We start from the raw sequence: 21,317 nt of genomic DNA on the forward strand, positions 1-21,317 counted from the left end.
GCTTGAAATCTTAATGTCCTGAGTTTGGCCCCTGTTGTGCCATTGAAATAACACCATGTCGGTTGACTCAGCCTGTAATCCTTTCGAGGTCTGCAAAATGAGTACCAGCTTACTGGTAATCGGAGGCATTGCATCAGCCACAGACTAGATTTGAACCACCACAATGTCAGAAAGATCGAGCCTTTCTTATCCCCATCAGTAAGACCAAACAAAAGTTTGTCAAAAGGTTTTGCAAAAAAAGCCCACCAAGCCGAAGGACATCACAAATACAGGTGTGCTAAAATTACAAAAAAAGCAGAATGATGTGGGATTAACAGGGCCGAGAACTTAAGTGGGCACAATGAAAAAGGGAAGAAAACGTGAACATGACATGAAAACATGGAGAGAGGGAAGAAAACATGGGACACAGAAAAGTGAGTGTAGTGGAACGATCAAGAGGAAGGTCATCAAATAAGCTCACCTGTCGAAATGCAGCTTTTGCAATGCAACTTGATGTAATTGGGGATGGCAAGACCGAAAAAGATCGAGAAACCCAAAACAAAAAGATTCCGTGAAGAGTTGAGGTCCACAAACTGAAGGTTTGACAAGCCGACAGCAGTAATCATGCCTAGGTGGAGGTAAATGGTGGTAGGTGGAGGCACAAAAACCAAAGTCAACCCCAAGAAATACAAAAATAGTGTTTCAAAGCACGAGACCAATTAATGCCAAGTTACTTCAGACTCAAAAAGGAAAACCTGTCGGTTTCAAAAATAATGCTTTACAGTCATCTAAAGCTCAATGAAGAGCTTGTGTACAAATTGGATGAAAGTTAAGGACATCCAGAAATATCAGGGTACTTTTAAATTAACAAGCGTTACGCCTAGGTCTCCCGTCGGTGAAGTGATGCGAGTTGACAAAGTGGAAGACGCAGAAAACATGGACGAGTTGATAATATTTGCGAATGGGTTGGAGACACACCCACACACCAGATTAGAAGTTAGTAGTTCGTTTATTTTTCAAGGTATTCCGCTCACAAGGTTCAGATATATATGGTGGCGGCCATTTTGGATTTTGACGTGGCGACCCAATTTTCAATAGCGTTCTTCATTATTCCCAGATACACCCACACACAAGATTAGAAGTTAGTAGTTCATTTATTTTTCAAGATATTCCGCTCACAAGGTTCAGACATACATGGCGGCGGCCATCTTGGATTTTGACGTGGCGACCCAATTTTCAATCGCGTTCTTCCTTATGCCTCGATACACCCACACACCAGATTAGAAGTTAGTAGTTCATTTATTTTTCAAGATATTCCGCTCACAAGGTTCAGACATTTACTTTTCAAGATATCGCGCTCACAAGGTTTGGATATGGTGACAGCCATCTTGGATTTTGACGTGGTGACCTAATTTTCAATAGGGTTCTTCCATATGCCGAGTTGCACCCACACACCAAATTAGAATTCGGTCCTTCGCTTACTTTTATAAAGATATTGCAGTGCACGTACGCACGCACGGACGGACGGAAGCACGCACGGACGCACACACGGACGGAGGGTAAAACCATAGTCCCCCTTTCGCTCCGAGGTGCGACGGGTGACAATTATGATACAAGTTGACAACAGGCAAATCAACAGTTTATGAAATGTGAACCCAAGGTCCTGGTATTGGGAGCTAACTGCTCAGATGGGAGTGCTAAATAAAGCAAACCGAAACTGCTGAAGTTTGGAGGCATTCGCCTTACTGTTTGAGGAAAGTCAGACAAGCTAGAGAAGTGGAAACCGCAAATTATATTTATCTGCTTGCTAATGTCAATGCCATTCTGCACTTCATGACAAGACAGGTTCAACTTCATAGATTCAATAGAGCGGCTCAACTGGAGCTCACATGGCACTATTAATGTGGAACGTCATGTGAAATATGGCAATCTGTATGAGGATGGTTAAAGGTTGTGCTGCATTTTGTCTGGTTCGGATGACAGATCACTGACGGTTTTTGGAGAGGTAGTGGAGTGGAGCAAAGTTTCGCAAAGTCATGTCAGTATTTCCAAGACTGCAGCAAACAATGTGTTACATGCTGTAGGGCAGTGTTGCTCAATCAAGTAGGGATACGTCGTCCTGTGTTTGGGCACTGTTGGGAAATTTGGTGTTGTAACCAGTAATAGCTCGACAGGTTAAGGTGTGTGTGTGTAATAGTGTCTCCCATATCCGGAATCATGTAACGCCAGGTGAGTGAGGTTAGCCTTGGATTGTGCTGACCACGTGAGCTGGCAGAAATAGCCATTTTTGGACTCAGGAATTCATGGGGAGGAAGGGCAGAGCCATTTGGATGGGAAGAGCCAGGATTGGACAATGGCCCCTCGCCGGTTCTGTTGGCTGGATAAGATTGCCACAAGTATTTTTGACACCGATTGGTGTGGGTTGTGACGCTCTGCGAGGAGGCACGCCCCCAAGAAGAGAGGGAAAGAGAGTACGCCATCATGGAGCAAGCTTGCTGCAATGGCTTTGTGGCTATCCTAGACACCTTTTCTCTGGCTCTGGTGTGCAGTGTGCACTGGCCACTTTGTTCACTGCTGGCTTTGGATGAGTTCATCCTGCCATCAGACCATCCTCCAGCTGGCTGGTGACCCAATTAATCCCATCTCACTTCCTTGGTTCTTTGTGTGAATAGTGAGTAGCTGCGGCACCTAAGAAATCCAGTACAACTGTATTTGTTTAAAGTTGTTTTGTGTGATTATCCTCAATGTGGGGATTCATCCCATTTTTCGTTAGTCTCGTCCTCGTCCTCGTCCTATTTAATCAATAAATTAATTGTACCTTAAGCAATCCATCTGCACATAATCTTTTCCAGCCTTGTCTCATGATACTTGAACGCTTTCGAGTACAGTATTGTAACAATGTGTAAATCATAGTTTTGGCACCCATGCAATGTTCGATGACGCTGATGCCTGTGGGTAGACACTCCACTCACGAGCCATCCATCAAAATGACTACTTTCAAATTCCTGTGGTTAAGTTTTATTTTCATGCTTTCATTGAAATGAGTTGAACGAAATAATTAAAACGAAATAATAAAAGAGTTAAACTAACAGCTTGCAGGCACACACACATCTCGTTTTTTCATTTCTGTTCCTCACAATTCTATCTCTCTCTTTCACACACACACACACACACACACACACACACACACACACACACACACACACACACACACACACACACACACACACACACACACACACACACACACACACACACACACACACACACACACACACACACACACACACACACACACACACACACACACACACACACACACACACACACACACACACACACACACACACACACACACACACACACAAAATATCTGCAATACGCATTAAAAATACTTTTGGTGTCACTTTGGTGAAGGCAACAAAATGTTAATGAAAGCATAGTGGAAAAAATGGCAAAAGACGTACCAAACAAGGTGCAAAAGAGGGCACCAAGTATTGGGTCAGGAAGAGAGGCAAACAGGGCACTGAATTTGCCAATAGTTCCAAGTACCAGCATAATGCCAGCACCATACTGCACCACCCGCAAACTGCCGACCTGTAACAATTCACAAAGGAGCTTACAAACAGGCACACATGTATGTGTCAAACTATGACAAACCATACCTTAGTGATCACAGTAGCACAGATTACTGATAACATGACCTTTACACTCCTCTGTTACTGACATTTCAATTCAAGAGGAAAACCATTGGTCATTTTAGTATCTTGAAGGAAACAGAGAAAGTGTCTTCACGTTCACAACCTTCTGAATCCCATTGTGACGTTCTTGAAAGGTCATCGCCCACCATGGTTTTGCCCAAGCAGCCAAGCTTTGACATGTTGGTGCAGATAGAGGTAAAACAATGTGATGCTGGGTATCTGAGTGCAAATATGGCTGTTTAACTATCCATTTAATGAAGATGTAAATGGAACTTCACTGCTGGCCAACCCAGTGGCAACCGCGGTAGGATGGATCATAAAATTAAATGCGATGAACTTGGACCGACATCATGTTGAGCTTGCAGTGCATTCTTAAATGACCAAGATTGGCACAATTCCTTAAAGACGTATAAATAATTTACAGGCAACTAATGATTTAGTTAACATTCCAAGCCAACCTGAGTAGCACCCCATACCCCTATGAATATATGCACTAGCCCAAAAACAAACGTGCAGACAACGGCATAAATTGCCATTTCCCAATAAAGATGGGGACAAAAAAGTAATTGTACCACTGACGACACCTGTCTTAAGGCATTCGCTTCAAGCATGGAATGACCTAGTGATGAAGACAAAACTAACCAAAACACACCTTGGTTAATCCAAGAACGCCGATGTTGGGGCTGGAAGACGTCGACCCATTTCCCGTTCCAAATAGGCCAGTGATGATGCATGACAAGCCTTCCATGAAGATCCCTCTGTCAGATCAGGTGCAGACATATTTGTCAATTTAAAGATCTGTTCCTCATGGCTTATTTTGTGCATTGGCACTTCTCATTCCCCACACACAAAAAAATTGTCGTCCTGCCCTACCACCCATGGCTCTCATCCTCATTTAATTTAGATGAGATAAAGGCATAATTGCTTTAAAAAACTAACAAATACATGCACATAGTAAAACATAATAGATTAATGAATAGTGTTAAGGGTGGGGGTGGGAAGTGTAAAAATAGTGTATGTAATGTGATAGAGAGCTTAGCATGGCATGGACCGTGTTCGGATTTAGACTAAAATGGTGTGTATTAAGTAAGGTCACGTTCGGATAAGATTGTGTTTTTAGTGTGCGTTTTAAGTAGCGTAATGCTTCATATAATAATTAGAGAGGTGTGAAGATGAAGGATTTGTGTGTAAAATGTTCTATAATCCAAGGGTGAGGCCAGGTGAAGTACTTGATGAGAAGGGCTTGTCACATGGACCAACGACAGAGTCAAACGGGTGAGGGCTGCGGATAGCCAATCAAGGCTGTTGGCCTGCTGTTTCCATGTAAGGGCAACCAATAGGAGAGCTCCCGGTTCGGTGGTTACAGATTGTGACACCGCGCAGTCAATCGGGGATCGACACAGAGAGGGACTTTCATAAAGGAAGGATGAAAAACTCTGTCTGTCTGTCTGTCTGTCTCTCTGCTCTAACAATTCTTTCTGGCTGTTGGGACTCTCTCTGCTTCGGGACTTGCTCTGGTGATTGAGCTGACTGACCTGTGCAGAGTTATTCTGCCATTGCTCAGAATGTATGCCTGTCTGTGTGGTCGCAGGGCAACGACGTTCAGCAGTAGCTAAGACCTCACCTGCCCTTTTCCTCCCCTCTGTGAACGAGTCTGGTTTTGTGTGGCGCCATAAGTCTGACTTAAAATATAGTCGGACCCCGCTATTCGCAGTTCCGCTATTCTCGGAATCCACGTATTTGCGGTTGATAAAATACGACACGTTTCTCTATTCATGGAAAAGTGTTCCGCAAATTTGCGGTCCCCCCCCTATTCGCAGCATTGTTCCACGAAGTGGCGCAAAAAAAAATTCACGAGCCGCTAGTTTGACACATTTATAAAACCCATCTTTCACCAGCCATGCATAACGCAGCTGAACGTACGTGCGCAAAAAAACATCTTATACAAGCCGCGAGCATGACCTGCTTATACATTCACTGCTGTGTGATTTGCATTTTCATGGCTTTCGTGGGTGCGAATTTTAGCCGCACTATAAGCGAGCTTCACAGGATATCCCACCAGATGTGTAAACACCGTGATTTCTAGAATACAAACGCTTCATTAAATTGATTACAGTTTGCAATTTACGGTATGGCATCATCAGACATGTTACACAATTAAAACGCTTCGGGGGATGTTCCATCAGTGATGAAAACAGGTCAAACAAACAAGTCAAGTCAAACAAGTCTGGCACCCAGCTCTGCTCACCAAACTCTCCTCCCATGGTATCCATGGAAATCTCCACGTATGGCTTGCGGAATTCCTCTCTGGTCGTAGTCAACGTGTGGCCCTGAATGGATTTCTCTCATCTCCTCTTCCTGTTCTGGTTGGAGTTCCCCAAAGTAGTGTTCTTGGCCCTGAGCTTTTTATGGTCTTCATCAATGATGAATTCCATGAAAATCGTCACCCACGTGTGATTCCGTCACATTACCTGGTCTGCCACTATAGTTTGCAGTTTCTGCATTGCATTACCAATAAGACTGCGATAGGAAAGCAGTACTATTGTTGACGTCCGAATTTTTTTTTCTAGACCTTGTGTTCACTAACAGAGCAGAGTTTTTATATCAAATCTCATGTCTGTTTACAATGTCCACATAGTGTGATTCCGTCACAAGACTATTCTGGGTAACAAATTTTGTTAACCGGGGTAAGCCTCACTGAGAGTCGTACTCGTCTGTAGCCATGTGACAGTTCTGGTTCAATACATATAATTGAATTCTCTCTGCTCTTCTTAGCATTCAAGATAATTACCTTATATGTTCAAAATTAGAGTGCACATGGTGATTCCGTCACGATGGAATTCATGCAATGATCTCTCCGACTCTCTGGAAAATCCTCTCTATCTCTTTGCTGATGACTCCACTCTCTGTCGTTCCATTCCTCATCCCTCAGATCGGCAGTCTGCAGCCTCCTCACTCTCTGCAGACCTGGACAAAATCACAGACTGGTCAAACAAGTGGAACATGTCTTTAAATCCTGACAAATGTCACACTCTTACTATGTCTCTCTGAAAAGACCGACTGGAAAACCCTCCCATCTACTTTCTCAACAATCCTCTCCAAGAAGTTCTGTTGCTCAAGCTTTTGGGTCTCACAATCTGCCATGATCTTTCCTGGGAAAACCACATTTCCAAGCTGGCCTCCAAAGCCAGTCGCCGACTGGGCATCCTCCGTCATGCAAAGTCCTTCGTTTGCACACCTGAGCTCCTCACCAGATACAAGGCTTTCATCCGCAGCTCAATGGAATACTGTTCCCCCCTCTGGGCCGGTGCTCCTGCCTCACACCCAGCTCAGCTTCACGCTGTTGAAACCAAAGCTTTCAGAATCATTGGAATCTCTTGCGATGAAGCTAACTCCGAGGTCCTTTCACTCACTCACCGCAGGCAGGTTGATGGTCTTTCTGTCTTCTACCGACTCCTCTCCAGCCTTGCTCCCCCAGCTCTCTCTGTGCTCTGTCCCCCAAATATCCCTACAGGTCGCACAAGATCTGCCAGCAACCCTCTTATGGATAAACTGCCAAAATCTAGGCTCTCTGCTCACCTTCACTCTTTCATTCTCCTTTTCTCCTGCCTCTGGAACAAACTCCCCCACTCACTTCAATCCCACTCCTCCCTCCAGCTCTTTAAAACAGTTCACCAGCTCCCCATCCAAAACCTTGATCTTTTCTACCCCCGCTAATTCACCCCAGATCCACTTTTTTGAAATTCCAACTTCTTTCCTGGAAGTCCTTGCAGTGTCCATATGTTTTATACCTCTCCCACCTCCCCCAAAGCCCTCTCCCTCCCACAGATCTCTCGATGTCCCTGCTTTCAAATGTTGTGTTTGTTCCTTCCCCCTCTTTCCCCATCTTGTCTACCGCTCCCCTTATTTTGTGTTTTATGTGTCGGTTTGACTTTTTGTGTGATTAATGTTAGCTCTTTCACGAGCCTCGATCTTGTATACAAAAAAAAACAAAAAAAAAACTCCACGAGTTATAGAATGCAAATGCTTCATTAAATCTTTTATTGAAATTAGCAGATGGGCTCAATACAGCATCATCCGATAAAATCCCCCACAAATAATGGACAGAGTAACTCCCACAACTACCCACAATCCTACATATACAGATTGTGTGCTCGATCTTGATCATTGTTCTCTTCCCATTGCTTTGACCTATGCTTTTGACTCGCTCTGCTCATCGTTCAATCATGGCTTCCAAGCGCAAGACCAGTGCCGGAGATGCGTCGACTACAAAGAGGCAGAATAAAGTGATGTGCCCGAGCCAGAAAGTTGAGCTGCTTGACCGGCTTTCGAGAGGAGAGAGTGCGACATCTGTTGGCAGGCATTGCGGTGTCAACGAATCCACCATTTGCTACATACGGAAGAACAATAAGGCAATTCATGAGAAAGTTTCAGTGAGCACTGTATCGAGTATGAAGGTGGTCACCCATGTCTGGAATGTCCATATGGAAGGATGGAGAAGTCTCTCCGAATATGAATCGAGGACAACACGTAGACGAGGGACTTCATGCTGAAAACCATGATGCTGAACCATTCCCTAAACCCGATTAAGGAGGAGTTGGAGGCCATTCCAAAAGTTTCCGAGGAGGAGGAGGCGGGCAGTGATGAGGAAGAGGTGCCAAGGTCCAACCGCACAGTGCAGTTCCTGGGCGAGTTGCTGCATGGAATGCGGGTGCTTGCGGACAGGGTGCAAGACGCTGACCCAGTCATGGAGAGGTACCTCAAGTTCAAGAGTGCCTTGGATGATGCGCTGCTCCCGTACAAAGAGCTACATGAAAATGTTGGGCAATGTGTCAGGAAGCTCCCCATTACCCATTTCTTTAGCCCTGCTCCCTCCACCTCAACACCACCGGCACCCTCTCCTGCCTTCCTCTCAGCATCCTCACCAGCATTCTCACCAGCATCCTCACCTTCTCCAATCTCTCCTGGCTCTCCCTTAGCGCACGATTTTGCTGTGCCATCATTTGGGTCGCCCCAAAGAATCAAAGCAAAGTTCGAAGAATTCATGGGATTTTAATTAATCACCATCACCATCATCATGACCATTTGAAAGTTGCGTGTGTTTGTGAAATAAAAATTTTAAACGGTACATGATGGTGTTTTTTTGTTTCATGGTATGGTATGGTTATGCTGGTTATAGTCAGGTTCACTATGTCAATAAATTATATTTCGTTCAAAATCATGGTAGATTAGCAAACCTATACATTTTTGGAAAGGTTATAGCATAAGGAAACTAAAAATCAATGTTTACATTTGGAGAGATACCTGTATGGCGGCCATTTTAGATTTTCAAAATGGCTACTGTAAAATACATATTTTGTTCTATTTCTGCCTCTAATTACCCTAAAAACTTTAAAAAATATACTAAACCTATATTTTCAGGGACAAGGAATCCAATGAAAGTATCATATTAGTGCTATGGGGAATGGTAAGACACGAATCAAAGGTTTTGAATTGCAAAATACTGTCTTTATATTCGCGATAAGTTGCATAATCAAATACATGTTATCATTTTGTACAGGCAGTTAATAACATAAAAATGTGTCACAATAATTCATATCACCAAACATACAAAGGCAGTCAGCAAAATCATATATACACATGCAGTCAGTATAACTTCACATCTACACAGGCAGTCAATGAGAAAATATACACAGGCAGTCAATGGCATCAAACATACACGATTACAGAATATGCCATTTAGAGTTCGTCATCACTGTCCTGTGTGTCGTATCTGACAATATAGTCCGCATCGTTTTCACAGTCCGTTCCACACAAGCAAAGGTCGGTCAAATTGATTGGCAAATCGAATTGGTCGAATGGTCGATCGAATCAAATTCGATGAATCGAATCGAATCGAATCGGTCGAATGGTCGATCGAAGCGATTGGTCGAATGGTCGAATGGAATTGGTCGATTGGTCGAATTGGTCGAATCGAATTGGTCGGAATTGGCAAATGTAAACATCGATTTTCAGATTTTCCATGTAATAACGTTTCCAAAAATGTATAGGTTTGCTAATCTACCATGATTTTGAACGAAAAAACAGTGAACCTGACTATTAAGCACTTTTAATAAACTAAGCGCATTCCCTCAATAAATTGGAAATGGTACCTGGTGTTGTCGTTTTTTTTATATTTGTACGCATTTTTTGTGAAACTGTAATCATGTGCATTTGCGGTCGAAAACATTTGAAACTTTTTCCTCTATGAATCAGGAACCGCCGGGAACCTATAACATATCCCCCTTTTCCCCATTGAAACAATGCCGCAGCATGGGATTTTTGGGATTTTGGGAATTCATGGGATTTTCATCGACATTCACGGATTTTTGTCGACATTCGCGTGTTTCGTCTCGCCATTTCCGGGACTTTCAGCGACCTTCGAGGATTATCGTCGACATTCTCAGGATTTGCCTTACCATTCACAGATTTTGCCTCGCCATTCGCGGTTTGATCGTCTCCATTCGTGGATTGTCACCACTTGGGAACCTATCCCCCCCAATTTCCATTGAAACAATGCCCCGCTATTTGCGGTTTCGCTATTCGTGGATTTTCCAGGCGGGATCCCACAGTATTGTATTCAATTGTTTTAGGTATAGATTGTTAATTCGTGTGTTCCCTCCCCAACATCATATCCTTTGTCGTGTTCCTCATTCCTTATTTATCGTTAAATAAATCCTTGTTGTATAACCCCAGTTAAGCCCACATGTGCTTTATCTGTGATACCATGCGTGCGCTGCTGTTTGGCGGATTAACAATACGCCTCAAGGATCATTCGGTATCCGGAAAGGCTTGACCTTCGGCTCAGCGCTGGTGTTAATCTGTGCTGACACGACAATATCATTAATGAGCTTAAGAGTTACCCAGCTTTTTCTTGATCCCCCATTCTATCACTTTTTTATGCCTTTGCGGTTGAAGGCATTATGTTCTTGGGTTGTCTGTGCGTCCGTGCACGAGTACATGTGTAGCTGATTTTCTTTACTGTGATAACTTGTGAACCGCTGAACTGATTTTGACCAAACTTGGTACAAATATGTATTATAATGCAAAGATTAACCAATTCGATTTGGGTTCAAAAGGTCAAAGGTACATGGTCATGTGACATTTAATTGAAAATATGTTACCACAATAACTTGCAGAACATGGAAGCAATTTCAACCAAACTTCGTGCAAGTATGGACTGCGATATAGTGGGGCAGATATATGAAATGATTGTGTCTTTGGTGGTAAAAGCACCAAAATTGGCATATATGATGCCAATATGGTACTAATTAACTTGAGATATGGTACCAAGCTGGATTTTTTCCGAGAAGCCCATAAAGTGCGAAAATTCAAAATGGCTGCCGCCGCAATTGAAAATGTCTATTAATTGCCATATCTTTGTGAATAGTTAACATATAAACTTAAATAAAGTATCCTTTTGTATGTTTTCAGACATGCTGAATCCAATGGAACCATCATTTGGTTGAAAAAAATGCATATATATCAACATAGTGGTCAACTCTATGCTAAAATTCAAGATGGCTGCCGTTCGAATTGTGAAAATCATGAATCTTTCTCACTCTCCTACAGGAGGAATGTATATCATCACCTCGTTGGATCATCATCTTCATACTATCCATTGTGACGAACTGCAGGATCATGCAATAATTAAGGGAAAGAAAAAGGAATTATTGTTTCTTGTTGTAATAATTTGTATTTCTTCTCTTCGTCGGTGAGTGAACGGGAATTATGTCGACACGGAAAAAATGCAAACTTGTTCACGGCGAGACACTGAGATCAACTGTAGACACATGTCAACCGATAGACTGGAGTATGTGTGCCTTATGCCAAGAACACTCGCATAAACCACTGCAATGTCCAGCGAAATCAAAACGCACAGACGTTGGTGTTGGATATGATACTCTGGGTGAAAACTTGAGCAAATTTATTGAAGTGGGCAACCAACCATTACCGATTGACATACGTAGGCTTGATGAAGGGGATGGTATTGGAAGCACACTGGAACGTAATCATGCCCAATGGCACAAATCATGCCGATTGAAGTGCTGTGCCAGTCGCCTCGCCAGAGTTCAGCTAGCTTCACAACCTACTACATGTATATCTGAGGATACCCTAGGAGGACCTTACATGTTACGGCAGGCTGAACGTACAGATCCTCTAGAAGATTTCAAGTGTTTCTTGTGATGAAGCTGGAACGGAGGCGATACCTCTGCATGAAGCAATGACACCACGACTCACACAGAGGGTTAGGCAATGTGCATTGAAACTGCAGGATCAAAAGTTAATTGCACAAATCAGTTCTCGTGACCTTGTGGCCCAGGAAGCGAAGTACCATGCCAATTGTCTTGTCAAATTGTACAATGCCAGCAACAGGAAGACAGAGCAGGGAGAAAAAGAGAACGTTGACCGAGTGTCTCATGGTATAGCATTGGTGGAATTTATGGGATACACAGAAGAGATGAAATTGAGCGACAAGGCTATTGCACCTGTTTTCAAACTGGTGGATCTTCTACAGTTATACACCGACCGACTGGCAGAACTGGAAGTTGCAATAAGTGGACGTATACACTCCACTGATTTGAAAAATCGAATACTCGCAAACATGCCAGGGCTTCGTGCATACAAACAAGGCCGGGATGTCATGCTCAGTTTTGATGATGATATAGGGCATGCACTACGGGATGCATGCATGGACGATGGTGACGATGAAGCTATTTGCTTGGCGAAGGCAGCCAACATAATCCGACGAGATATGTTGGGTATGAGTGCACACTTCGATGGTTCCTTCCCACAGGGATGCCAAGAAGATGCTGTGCCCAAGTCGCTCGTTGCTTTAGTTAGCATGATCATGGATGGACCAAATATCAAGAAAAAAGACGACGACAAAGTTATACAAACATCGCTCAGTATTGCTCAATTACTACAGTACAATAGTTATGTGAGAAGACGCGAAGGGTCCACTGGTACACACCACAATAAAAGCAGAAAGACTCCATTACCCATATATCCTGGCATGATGATTCACGGACATACTCGTAAACGGGAACTCGTAGATACCTTGTTCCACTTGGGCTTATCAATATCATATGATAGAGTTCTTGACATTTCCACTGACATGGCCATTTCAGCAGCCCAACAGTATGAATCCGAAGGGGTTGTCTTTCCCCTCATTCTGCGAAAAAATCTGTTCACCACAGCTGCTGTCGATAACCTAGACCACAACCCGAGCTCAACAACTGCTCATGACGCATTTCATGGCACGGGGATTTCACTCTTCCAAAACAGAGTAACAGAATCTGATGGAATCATACGTCAGAAGGCAGAACTGCAGCCGCGTCTTCCTAGCAAGCCTACTCACGATATCGCCTCACAGCTTGGAAGTAGAAAGGCACGTGCACTTCCTATGTTTCACACCTTCACAGGCTGTGATACAGTATCATCGTTTGCTGGCAGGGGGAAAAAGACCGCATTTGCCATTTGGAAGTCTTTCGACGAAGTGACGCCGGTATTCTCTACTTTGTCGATGGATCCATCAAAGTTCAATGACGACTGCATGTCTGTTCTGGAGACGTATGTTGTTCTACTGTATGACCGCACATGCACAGAAACTACTGTCGACTCAGCCAGGAAGCACATCTTCACTACCAAAGCTAGGCCCATCGAATCTATACCGCCCACAGGAGCAGCACTGTTACAGCATACAAAACGGGCGATATACCAGGGTGGACATGTATGGGGACAGGCCCGTGTGCGTTCCCTAGTAGTTCCATCTCCAGAGGCATGCGGTTGGCAAAAGAGTGCCATGCAGGGATGGCAACCGGTGTGGACAACACTACCAGAAGCTGTGGCGTCTTGTTCAGAGTTGCTGCGATGTGGATGTCAGAAAGGTTGTAGGGGACTATGCAAATGTGTCAGGGCTGCTCTTAAGTGTACATCACTCTGCCGTTGCAGTGGCAATTGTGATCACAATGAGGGCAACTAAAAGTTGTTACATTATGACATGTACATCGTCATGAACATTCACACTGGAGATAAGCTACTAGTATATCACATAATGTTCGCAATGTAGGAACTGATTATGCACTTCTACACACCATGCCCCATACTAGTGTGTCATAATCTAGACGCATAAATGAAGTGCTGAAATATTCCGACTTATGAAAATAGTATAATGATTTTTGCCAAACCCACTGCTCTGTGAATGCATAAGTCACGCCAATGTACGGTGTAATTGTTAGTCATGGGTGTATAAATGTATAGGGCCTACTGATAGTATGTAATGTATAAAGGTTATTCTACACATTATAATTGGAGATGTATAAAATGTTTCACTTTGTTCAAAATATGATTTTGTTTTGCACAAGTATAGCTAGCTGCTCAGTCTACTTTTCTCATAAGATAACCTGTCGCTTTTGGGAATTCGGACGCTCGTAATCATAACATTTAACAACTGAAGGTGGTTCACTATGCATTTGTATTGTTTTAATTGATGGTGCCATTATGCCTGAAATATATTAATAAATAAACTTGATCTATGTTTTATGACAAAATTACTTGGTATTATATGATTCGGGTGGTAGATATCAACAATTCGAATGGCGGCTATTTTGAATTTTAGCATAGAGTTCACCACTATGTTGATATATATGCATTTTTTCAACCAAATGATGGTGCCATTGGATTCTGCATGTCTGAAAACATACAAAAGGATACTTTATTTAAGTTTCTATGTTAACTATTCACAAAGATACAGCAATTAATAGATATTTTCAATTCCGGCGGTGGCCATTTTGAATTTTCGCACTTTACGGGCTTCTCGGAAAAAATCCAGCTTGGTACCATATCTCAAGTTAATTAGTACCATCTTGGCAACATATATGCCAATTTTGGTGCTTTTACCACCAAACCCACAATCCTGGTGGCTTTTTACACATATCCGCCCCACTAATACAAAGATGAACCGACTCAATTTTGGGTTTAACAGGTCAAAGTTCATGTGTCTTTTGAAAATCATAATTCGAGTTAGAAGCATCTGATGTTTTATCTCTTCTACTTATCTCTCCTGCGCACACACTCTCACACTCTCTCATATGTGTTGCTCTTTAATTGAGATCAACAATAAAAGTGGGTTGACATCAAACACGGGCAGAGTCCCATTGACGCATTCACGGCAAATCCTATTTTATAGTGTCAATCTGCCAAGCCTCACACCTAACACTATTTTATCACCCAAATTTGTAATATGTGCATGGCCGCAGCATACAAATTAATGGATTAATACAGAAAAACTGAAAAGTAAGATGCAGAAGTGACCACACCTGTTAATAGCATGGACGGGAGGTGGTGGGGCGCCAGCTAGTCGAGCACAAGCATAGTAATCACCAATAGACTCCACAATGCTTGCCAGCATGGCACTTAGCATGCCTACAACACCGGCCACAGACACCGTCGGTACACCCCACTGACCTGCATACAGCGCACATATGAACCAATCACATTCCTGGCACTGACCACTTCACCAGATTGCAGAAACATTCTTCAGGAGTATACATCACTTACCAAGTAAGTTGGCTCAACATTTACAGCGACACCAAATTTTAATTAGAAGCAATCGACATAAGGACAGAAATTCGGAATTTCGCCAGGGTCTGCGGCTCCCGACTCTGCAACATTAACCAAATGCTGTAATTTGGGCCCCTAACTTAAGATCCATCAACCCTACCTGCTAAACATTATTTCAACAGTTTATAGTCGTTCCGAAAATAGAACCCAGACTAGACAGCTCAAAGGCACAAGCACTACCTCTCTGCCACCCTGTCGGACTGGAGAATATTAGGAGGATAGAAGAGAAAAGGGAAGGTATTGGAGCTGGGGTATATGGAAGAGATGACAAAAATGGAGGGGTTTTTCAACAACGCCCAGGGCTCCTGGAGTAACTATGTACATCACATGCATGACCCTTTCACAATTTATTAAAACATGATGAGACACAGGACAAAACAAAAACATAGTACATTGAAATTTGAACCAGGGATCCAAATATTGCAAACCAATTGGTGAAATGGGAATGTCCAATAACCAAGGTAAGAGACAGAAGTAAAGAGAGGAAATAATTGGAGCATGTTTATAATACAAGGGGATCCAGAAAGAAGGCGATAATTCCATTTCTGCACACATACTGAGTGTAGATAGTCACTTATCATGACTTTGACAAAATACCATCTGCTCTCTGTCACCTTGAATCATCACACCTTTTTCGACTGGGAATGAAAACATTAAAACGATAATAATGTTAAACCAACATACGGCAGAGACGTACATGGATATGGCATACGAAACCAGGGTGCCTTGGAGAGCACCTCACCACGGGCGTCAGTACGTGCATGGAAGCCGTATTGTTTTGGATCACTCGGGAATATGTTGAGGATGGTTAAGACGAAGCAGAAGAGCCAAGCTGTGAGGATGGCAATGACAATCTGCCAGGAGAAAGTCATCAAGAAATGAGTGAAGGTCAATCCTATTAATATGTACTGGAAAAAAATAAAATAAAACATCGCTGACACTGGGGATGGAGGAACTGGTGAAAATGACCTTTACCCTCATTTCCACCAAAACCTGCCCATTTATGTGCAGATTCATCCCATCTCATATCGAGTTATCCTACCCTTCTTCACACCCATGGTACAGAATTCAACAACTTGCCTTCTCTTCCTGGAAGGAAAATCCGACCGAAGGCAATCGTCGATCATTACACAAAGCTCACACTAAGTGTGTCCACTCTCATAAGAACCAGAAAACACCATTTGTCCAACCTCAGGAATTAACTTTCAATTAGCTTGTCTCCCTCCCCCAAAACCTGGTGGCACCTTGCCGATCTCTGGAGTATGCTCCCTCTCCATCCCTTCCCTCACTTCAAATGGCATCCCAGCCAACTCCACTCATGAGAAGAAAATGCCTCAATCCTATATTTGATTTCAAAACTTGTCTCCCCAATCTCTCGCTCTCTGTACCTACCCTACCCAGCCGTATCCAACTGCTCCTGGACTCTGCTTCTTTTGCACCTGTGAAGGTGGAGAAGTTTCTGGTACCGACGGCATCAGTTAACACGTTCTAAAACCTGCTCTTGTACATCCTCTTTCTGCTCTTTTCACTCTATCATTTGCACTAGGTCATCCTCTGACTGCTTGGAAGTCAGCCAACATCACCACATTTGATGAGAGGTACAAAAACTGAGCCTCTTAGACCTATCAGCTTGCTTCCAAGCATCAGTGCATGGAATCCATTAGTGCAGTTGGACATCAAATCCTTCCTTTTTTCTAACGGCCTCATCACAGATCATCAAATTGATTTCAGAAGAGGACATGCTGCTTCTGCTCTCCCAACATTGAATGAAGGCCTTCAATGTCAGACATGTGATCAGGGTCATCTCTCTCGCCACTTCTCTAGGTTTTGATAGTCTGGCACCCCACCTTGCTCTACAACGTGTGGCTCATGGATCAGTCAATGAGGTTATGGAAGGAAAGCAATACAAGGTTATCCGTGCTCACAAGTTGATGTATGAAGCTCTGTCTGCACTAAGGAAAAGTGGTCAAATTTGTGAAATACGCATTGGATGCCTTTCAGTCTGGACTATTCAAGAACCTATGTCGAGGGGATAGAGGAGCTGAAATTCTGACAAAATTATCTTCTTTTTTTTTCAGCAGCAAAGCACTGCGAATGAGACTCTCACATTCTGGAGCAGGTACATCAATATCGTGCAAATCCTGCTCCAATATATTTGGGCAAAGCGTGACTCAGAATGGGAATTACACCTATCATCTGTGAAAACCATGTTACCATGGTATTTTGCTGACGCATGATATGTACCATCATACTGGATGGAAATGATCAATCTCCATAAAATGCATGGTAAGGTCATGATCACTTCTTGACTTCAGGAGCTTGGACCGTACAACAGCAAGACTGGTATGAGTTTTTGGGTACTGCGTGTGATCAAGTGGTTGAGCAAACCTTCAATCCCAATTGTAAAAACAGCCGGTGGGCTGTGAGGAATCACCCTCAACAGGAGTGCAGTCCAGAGGTGGGTACTCTATCAGGCCGAGAGAGTGACCATTGCTCACCAGGGTGAGAATATGACTCGTTACCATGAGGAGTCTCACTCAAAGAAGGACCTTGATCATTCCGCTCATGTCAGAGACGAGAAGGCTGTGAATTACATCATTGAATGCATCAAGCAGATGGCAAATCCATTCTGAGGGGATACTGCGGAACTCATTAGTGTTAGCTCATGGGGTTGTGGCAAACATGCAAATGTTGCCAAAGATCTGGCGGATGCTCTTGATGGAGGAGAAACCATACTCGTATCATACATCAACAATCGTATACAGACTAGCAATGTGGGCTTTCAGAAAACAATTCCAAATTAAAGTTGCAAACATTCTCAGAGCAGCCTAAACTCAAAAATTGGCATGTGGGAAAATAGGAAGTTCTGCAACATCATCGGAAACTTTTTGCTGGACTACTTTTCCGAGGCAGAAACCAAAATATTTAAATGAGAGAAATACTGTCCCATTCTCTGGGATGGTTTCTTATCCCCTCGCTAACACAAATGGATCTATCACTAAGAGCAATAAGGCCACCCTTCTTAATCATATCGTAATATCCGATATTCCATACAATTCTACCCTGATAATTGACTCCCTGGCAGTAATTCATAGTCTGCCAACAAATCTGCCATTTAAGTTTAAAGCCCTCGCAGAGTTCATCCGACAACGGATTATTCAAATGGGCAGTCAACATCATTACAGCTGCATTGATGTGGTATGCGATCAGTACCCAGGCATGAGCATCAAAACAGCCGAACACTCCAGAAGGTACACTGGAGGATTTCAACTTCGCCAAATATATGGTCCCGAGCAGATCCTGTTTGAAACCTTGAGCAAAACAAGCCCAACCGTTTTGGGAGATATTGGTCTTTTTGTAACGCATGGTGAGGTTTGTCATTTGATACAAGCTATTTATGGTCGAACTGTTGTCACACCAGCACAGCATTTACACTGCGATCACGATCAAGCAGATTCTCGTATAGTACGATAGACCACACACGAGACAAGCCATTACAGTGACGTCATGATGTGAAGTCCTGACACGGACGTGGCAATCATTTTATGGTCCATCCTCGAGAACCTTCCCTGTCATGTGTACCTCCACAGTGGAAGCAAAAACATGACCGGAATCCTGGACCTAAACCACATCTCCTGTCACACCGGTTGCAGGCTTAGTCGTGCCCGTATAGGTGGTCCACACTCCATGGGATGTGATTCTCAGTGCCTTCCATGTTAAAGGTAAGGAGCAGCTGTACAACCTAACAGCGAAAATTAAAAATACAGTACTGTATATGGATATGTTCATGAAGCTCGAATAAATCTTCCATTTGTCAGACAATCTCACCCGCACGCTTGAGAGTTTTGCTTGTGAATTATATGGATAGAGCAGATCTGACATCAACCAGGCTAGGTACCACCTATTTTGTATGATTCTCAAATGCGCTGTTGTTGCACTCGAAGTGCACCAACTATATCAGGCAGCTACACACCGCCGGGTCCCCCAGGAGAAAATTTCAGCTCCAAACTCTGTTGGATTATGGCTGGTGCTGTTGTTGGATTAATATTCATTCCTGAAACTTTTTGCAGCATTAATACTAAACTAAAAAATTTCTCATGTGATTTATTGTTACGATGCAGTATTTAATCAGTCGTAATTGTTCGACATATCTAGCCATCACTGCCCAGATTTTTATATATACACTGACCACCATAATATGCGCCAACTCCTCCAATGCCGTGATGACCCATACCAGTCCACTCAACACTATGGAGAATGAAGCGTGAAATTATAGGTCACGTGATTCAAAGGAAGCATCTGCTGAAGCCCACCTGTCTAGAGCAGCCTTTATACGCATGTCCCCGTAAACCTAATAATTACCTCAAAAGCGGAGGTGAAATGGGCAATTAAGTTGGCATTTTTCTTAATTCACTGCAGAGGCCGTTAGCCACCTGACTTAATCATTACCTTCGCAAAAGCGGAAGGTTATGTTTTGATCGCTGTGTATTTATTTGTATGTCTGTGTGTGTGTGTGTATGTTATTCGCATAACTCAAAAAGTATTCAACCGAATTGCATGAAATTTGGTGGGATGATTGGTTATTATACGGGACACATTTGATTAGATTTTGGGAGCAATCGGGTCAAAGGTCAAGGTCACGAAAAGGTCAAAATCGTATTTTTACCAAGTACAGAACAGTAGCTGCGGCGAAGGTATGCGCTCTACCGAGTGCCCGTTCTAGTTGAAGATGGTAGGGTGAAAATTAAAGGCCCAATGCACCCTCTATAGTGCATGCTACTTATGAATAAAGAAAATGACTAACCCAACCTTGGGAGTCTATAACTTCAGAGCACACATTCGTAGACAGATGAAATTCCTCGTACATTAACTCGATGCTTATGTCTACATGGTTCTGAAGTTTCATGCCCATAGGAACACAATTTGTGGAATGGCAGCTTTGAGAATTCTGCGAAAATGCAATGAAACATGAGCCCAATTAAAGAAAATCACATCGTTTCATCACCTATACCCCAAATATCCATCATGCCAGAGTCAATAAACGTTATATACTGGAACTAAATACTGTGCTCTGCATCCTCAATGAGTTTCATTGTGGAAAGAGTTGAAATTATGGAACAGCAAATTTGCAAAAATGGCCAAAATGCCAAAAACGTGCTGTTTTGACCACAACACCCCTGTTCAAAGTGGTCTCCAAAATAAATGCAGGGTTGTCGAAGCGCCAACAAGTCATTTAAGATTCATCAAATACATATCCACAATTTGAGGAGCTCCTCAAATCAGGGTCAGAAAAATCGATTTCTAGCTCCCTTTTGCCTTGTGGGCCCACAGCCTACATGGTGTCATGTTCAGATAGGCCGGATGCGCCCGATATTGGAGGCTCCGCTTTAATGGCTAAGAGCGGAATGGTGGCTGAAAGGGAAGCAACGAACAGGGGAAGATAGTTTTTGGCTTGAAGATGCCAGACCACCATTTCTTCCCTCTCTCCCCCATGTGAGGAGTCTGGCAATTAAGAGATCAGATGGACGTTTGTTATGCTTCCAGATGTGTCTGGGGCTGGGGAAGTGCTGAAGGATGCAATTTTGCCGGCTGCTTGCCTTACAGCCAAGAGGAGACCATGAAACTGCAAGCCAACCAGGAACCTTTATTTGTCTTTTACATTTACCTTATTTTTGCTACTTTTTCATTTGTAATTTTCAAAGCCTCCCCTCAGTTAGATGTCGAAATGTGTCAACGTGGGAGGTTCGTCAGATAGTTCTGTGGCCTTTGCGTGTGTTAAGGGGATAGGTTATGTCAGCAAAGTCTTGTATATTTATTTTGCCTATGCTGCTTGTGAATCATTATTTGATTAAAGCTTGTATAAGGAGCCATTGCTGCCACTGAACTCGTACCACACAACAGACCTCCTGCACGTAAGAAACTGCCCAATAGCACAAAAGTAGCACATCACCAGCTAACAAAGGATGTCTGTCT

At 43.1% G+C, this 21,317-nt stretch overlaps 1 protein-coding gene across 1 annotated transcript in view; it reads right to left on the reverse strand.

Moving 5' to 3' along the window:
• LOC137412174 (solute carrier family 23 member 1) overlaps window positions 1–21,317 on the reverse strand; it is a 93,735-nt gene that overhangs the window by 21,668 nt on the left and 50,750 nt on the right. The window contains exons 11-15 of the mRNA XM_068097452.2: window positions 16,042–16,198; window positions 15,041–15,188; window positions 4,333–4,438; window positions 3,447–3,576; window positions 461–607 (exon numbers count right to left, since the gene is read on the reverse strand). Coding sequence (XP_067953553.1) covers window positions 461–607; window positions 3,447–3,576; window positions 4,333–4,438; window positions 15,041–15,188; window positions 16,042–16,198 — 688 coding nt within the window. The remainder of the gene's footprint in view (window positions 1–460; window positions 608–3,446; window positions 3,577–4,332; window positions 4,439–15,040; window positions 15,189–16,041; window positions 16,199–21,317) is intronic.

Source organism: Myxine glutinosa, chromosome 4 (assembly GCF_964187855.1).
Source record: "Myxine glutinosa chromosome 4, kmMyxGlut1.1, whole genome shotgun sequence".
NCBI classification, from domain to species: domain Eukaryota; kingdom Metazoa; phylum Chordata; class Myxini; order Myxiniformes; family Myxinidae; genus Myxine; species Myxine glutinosa.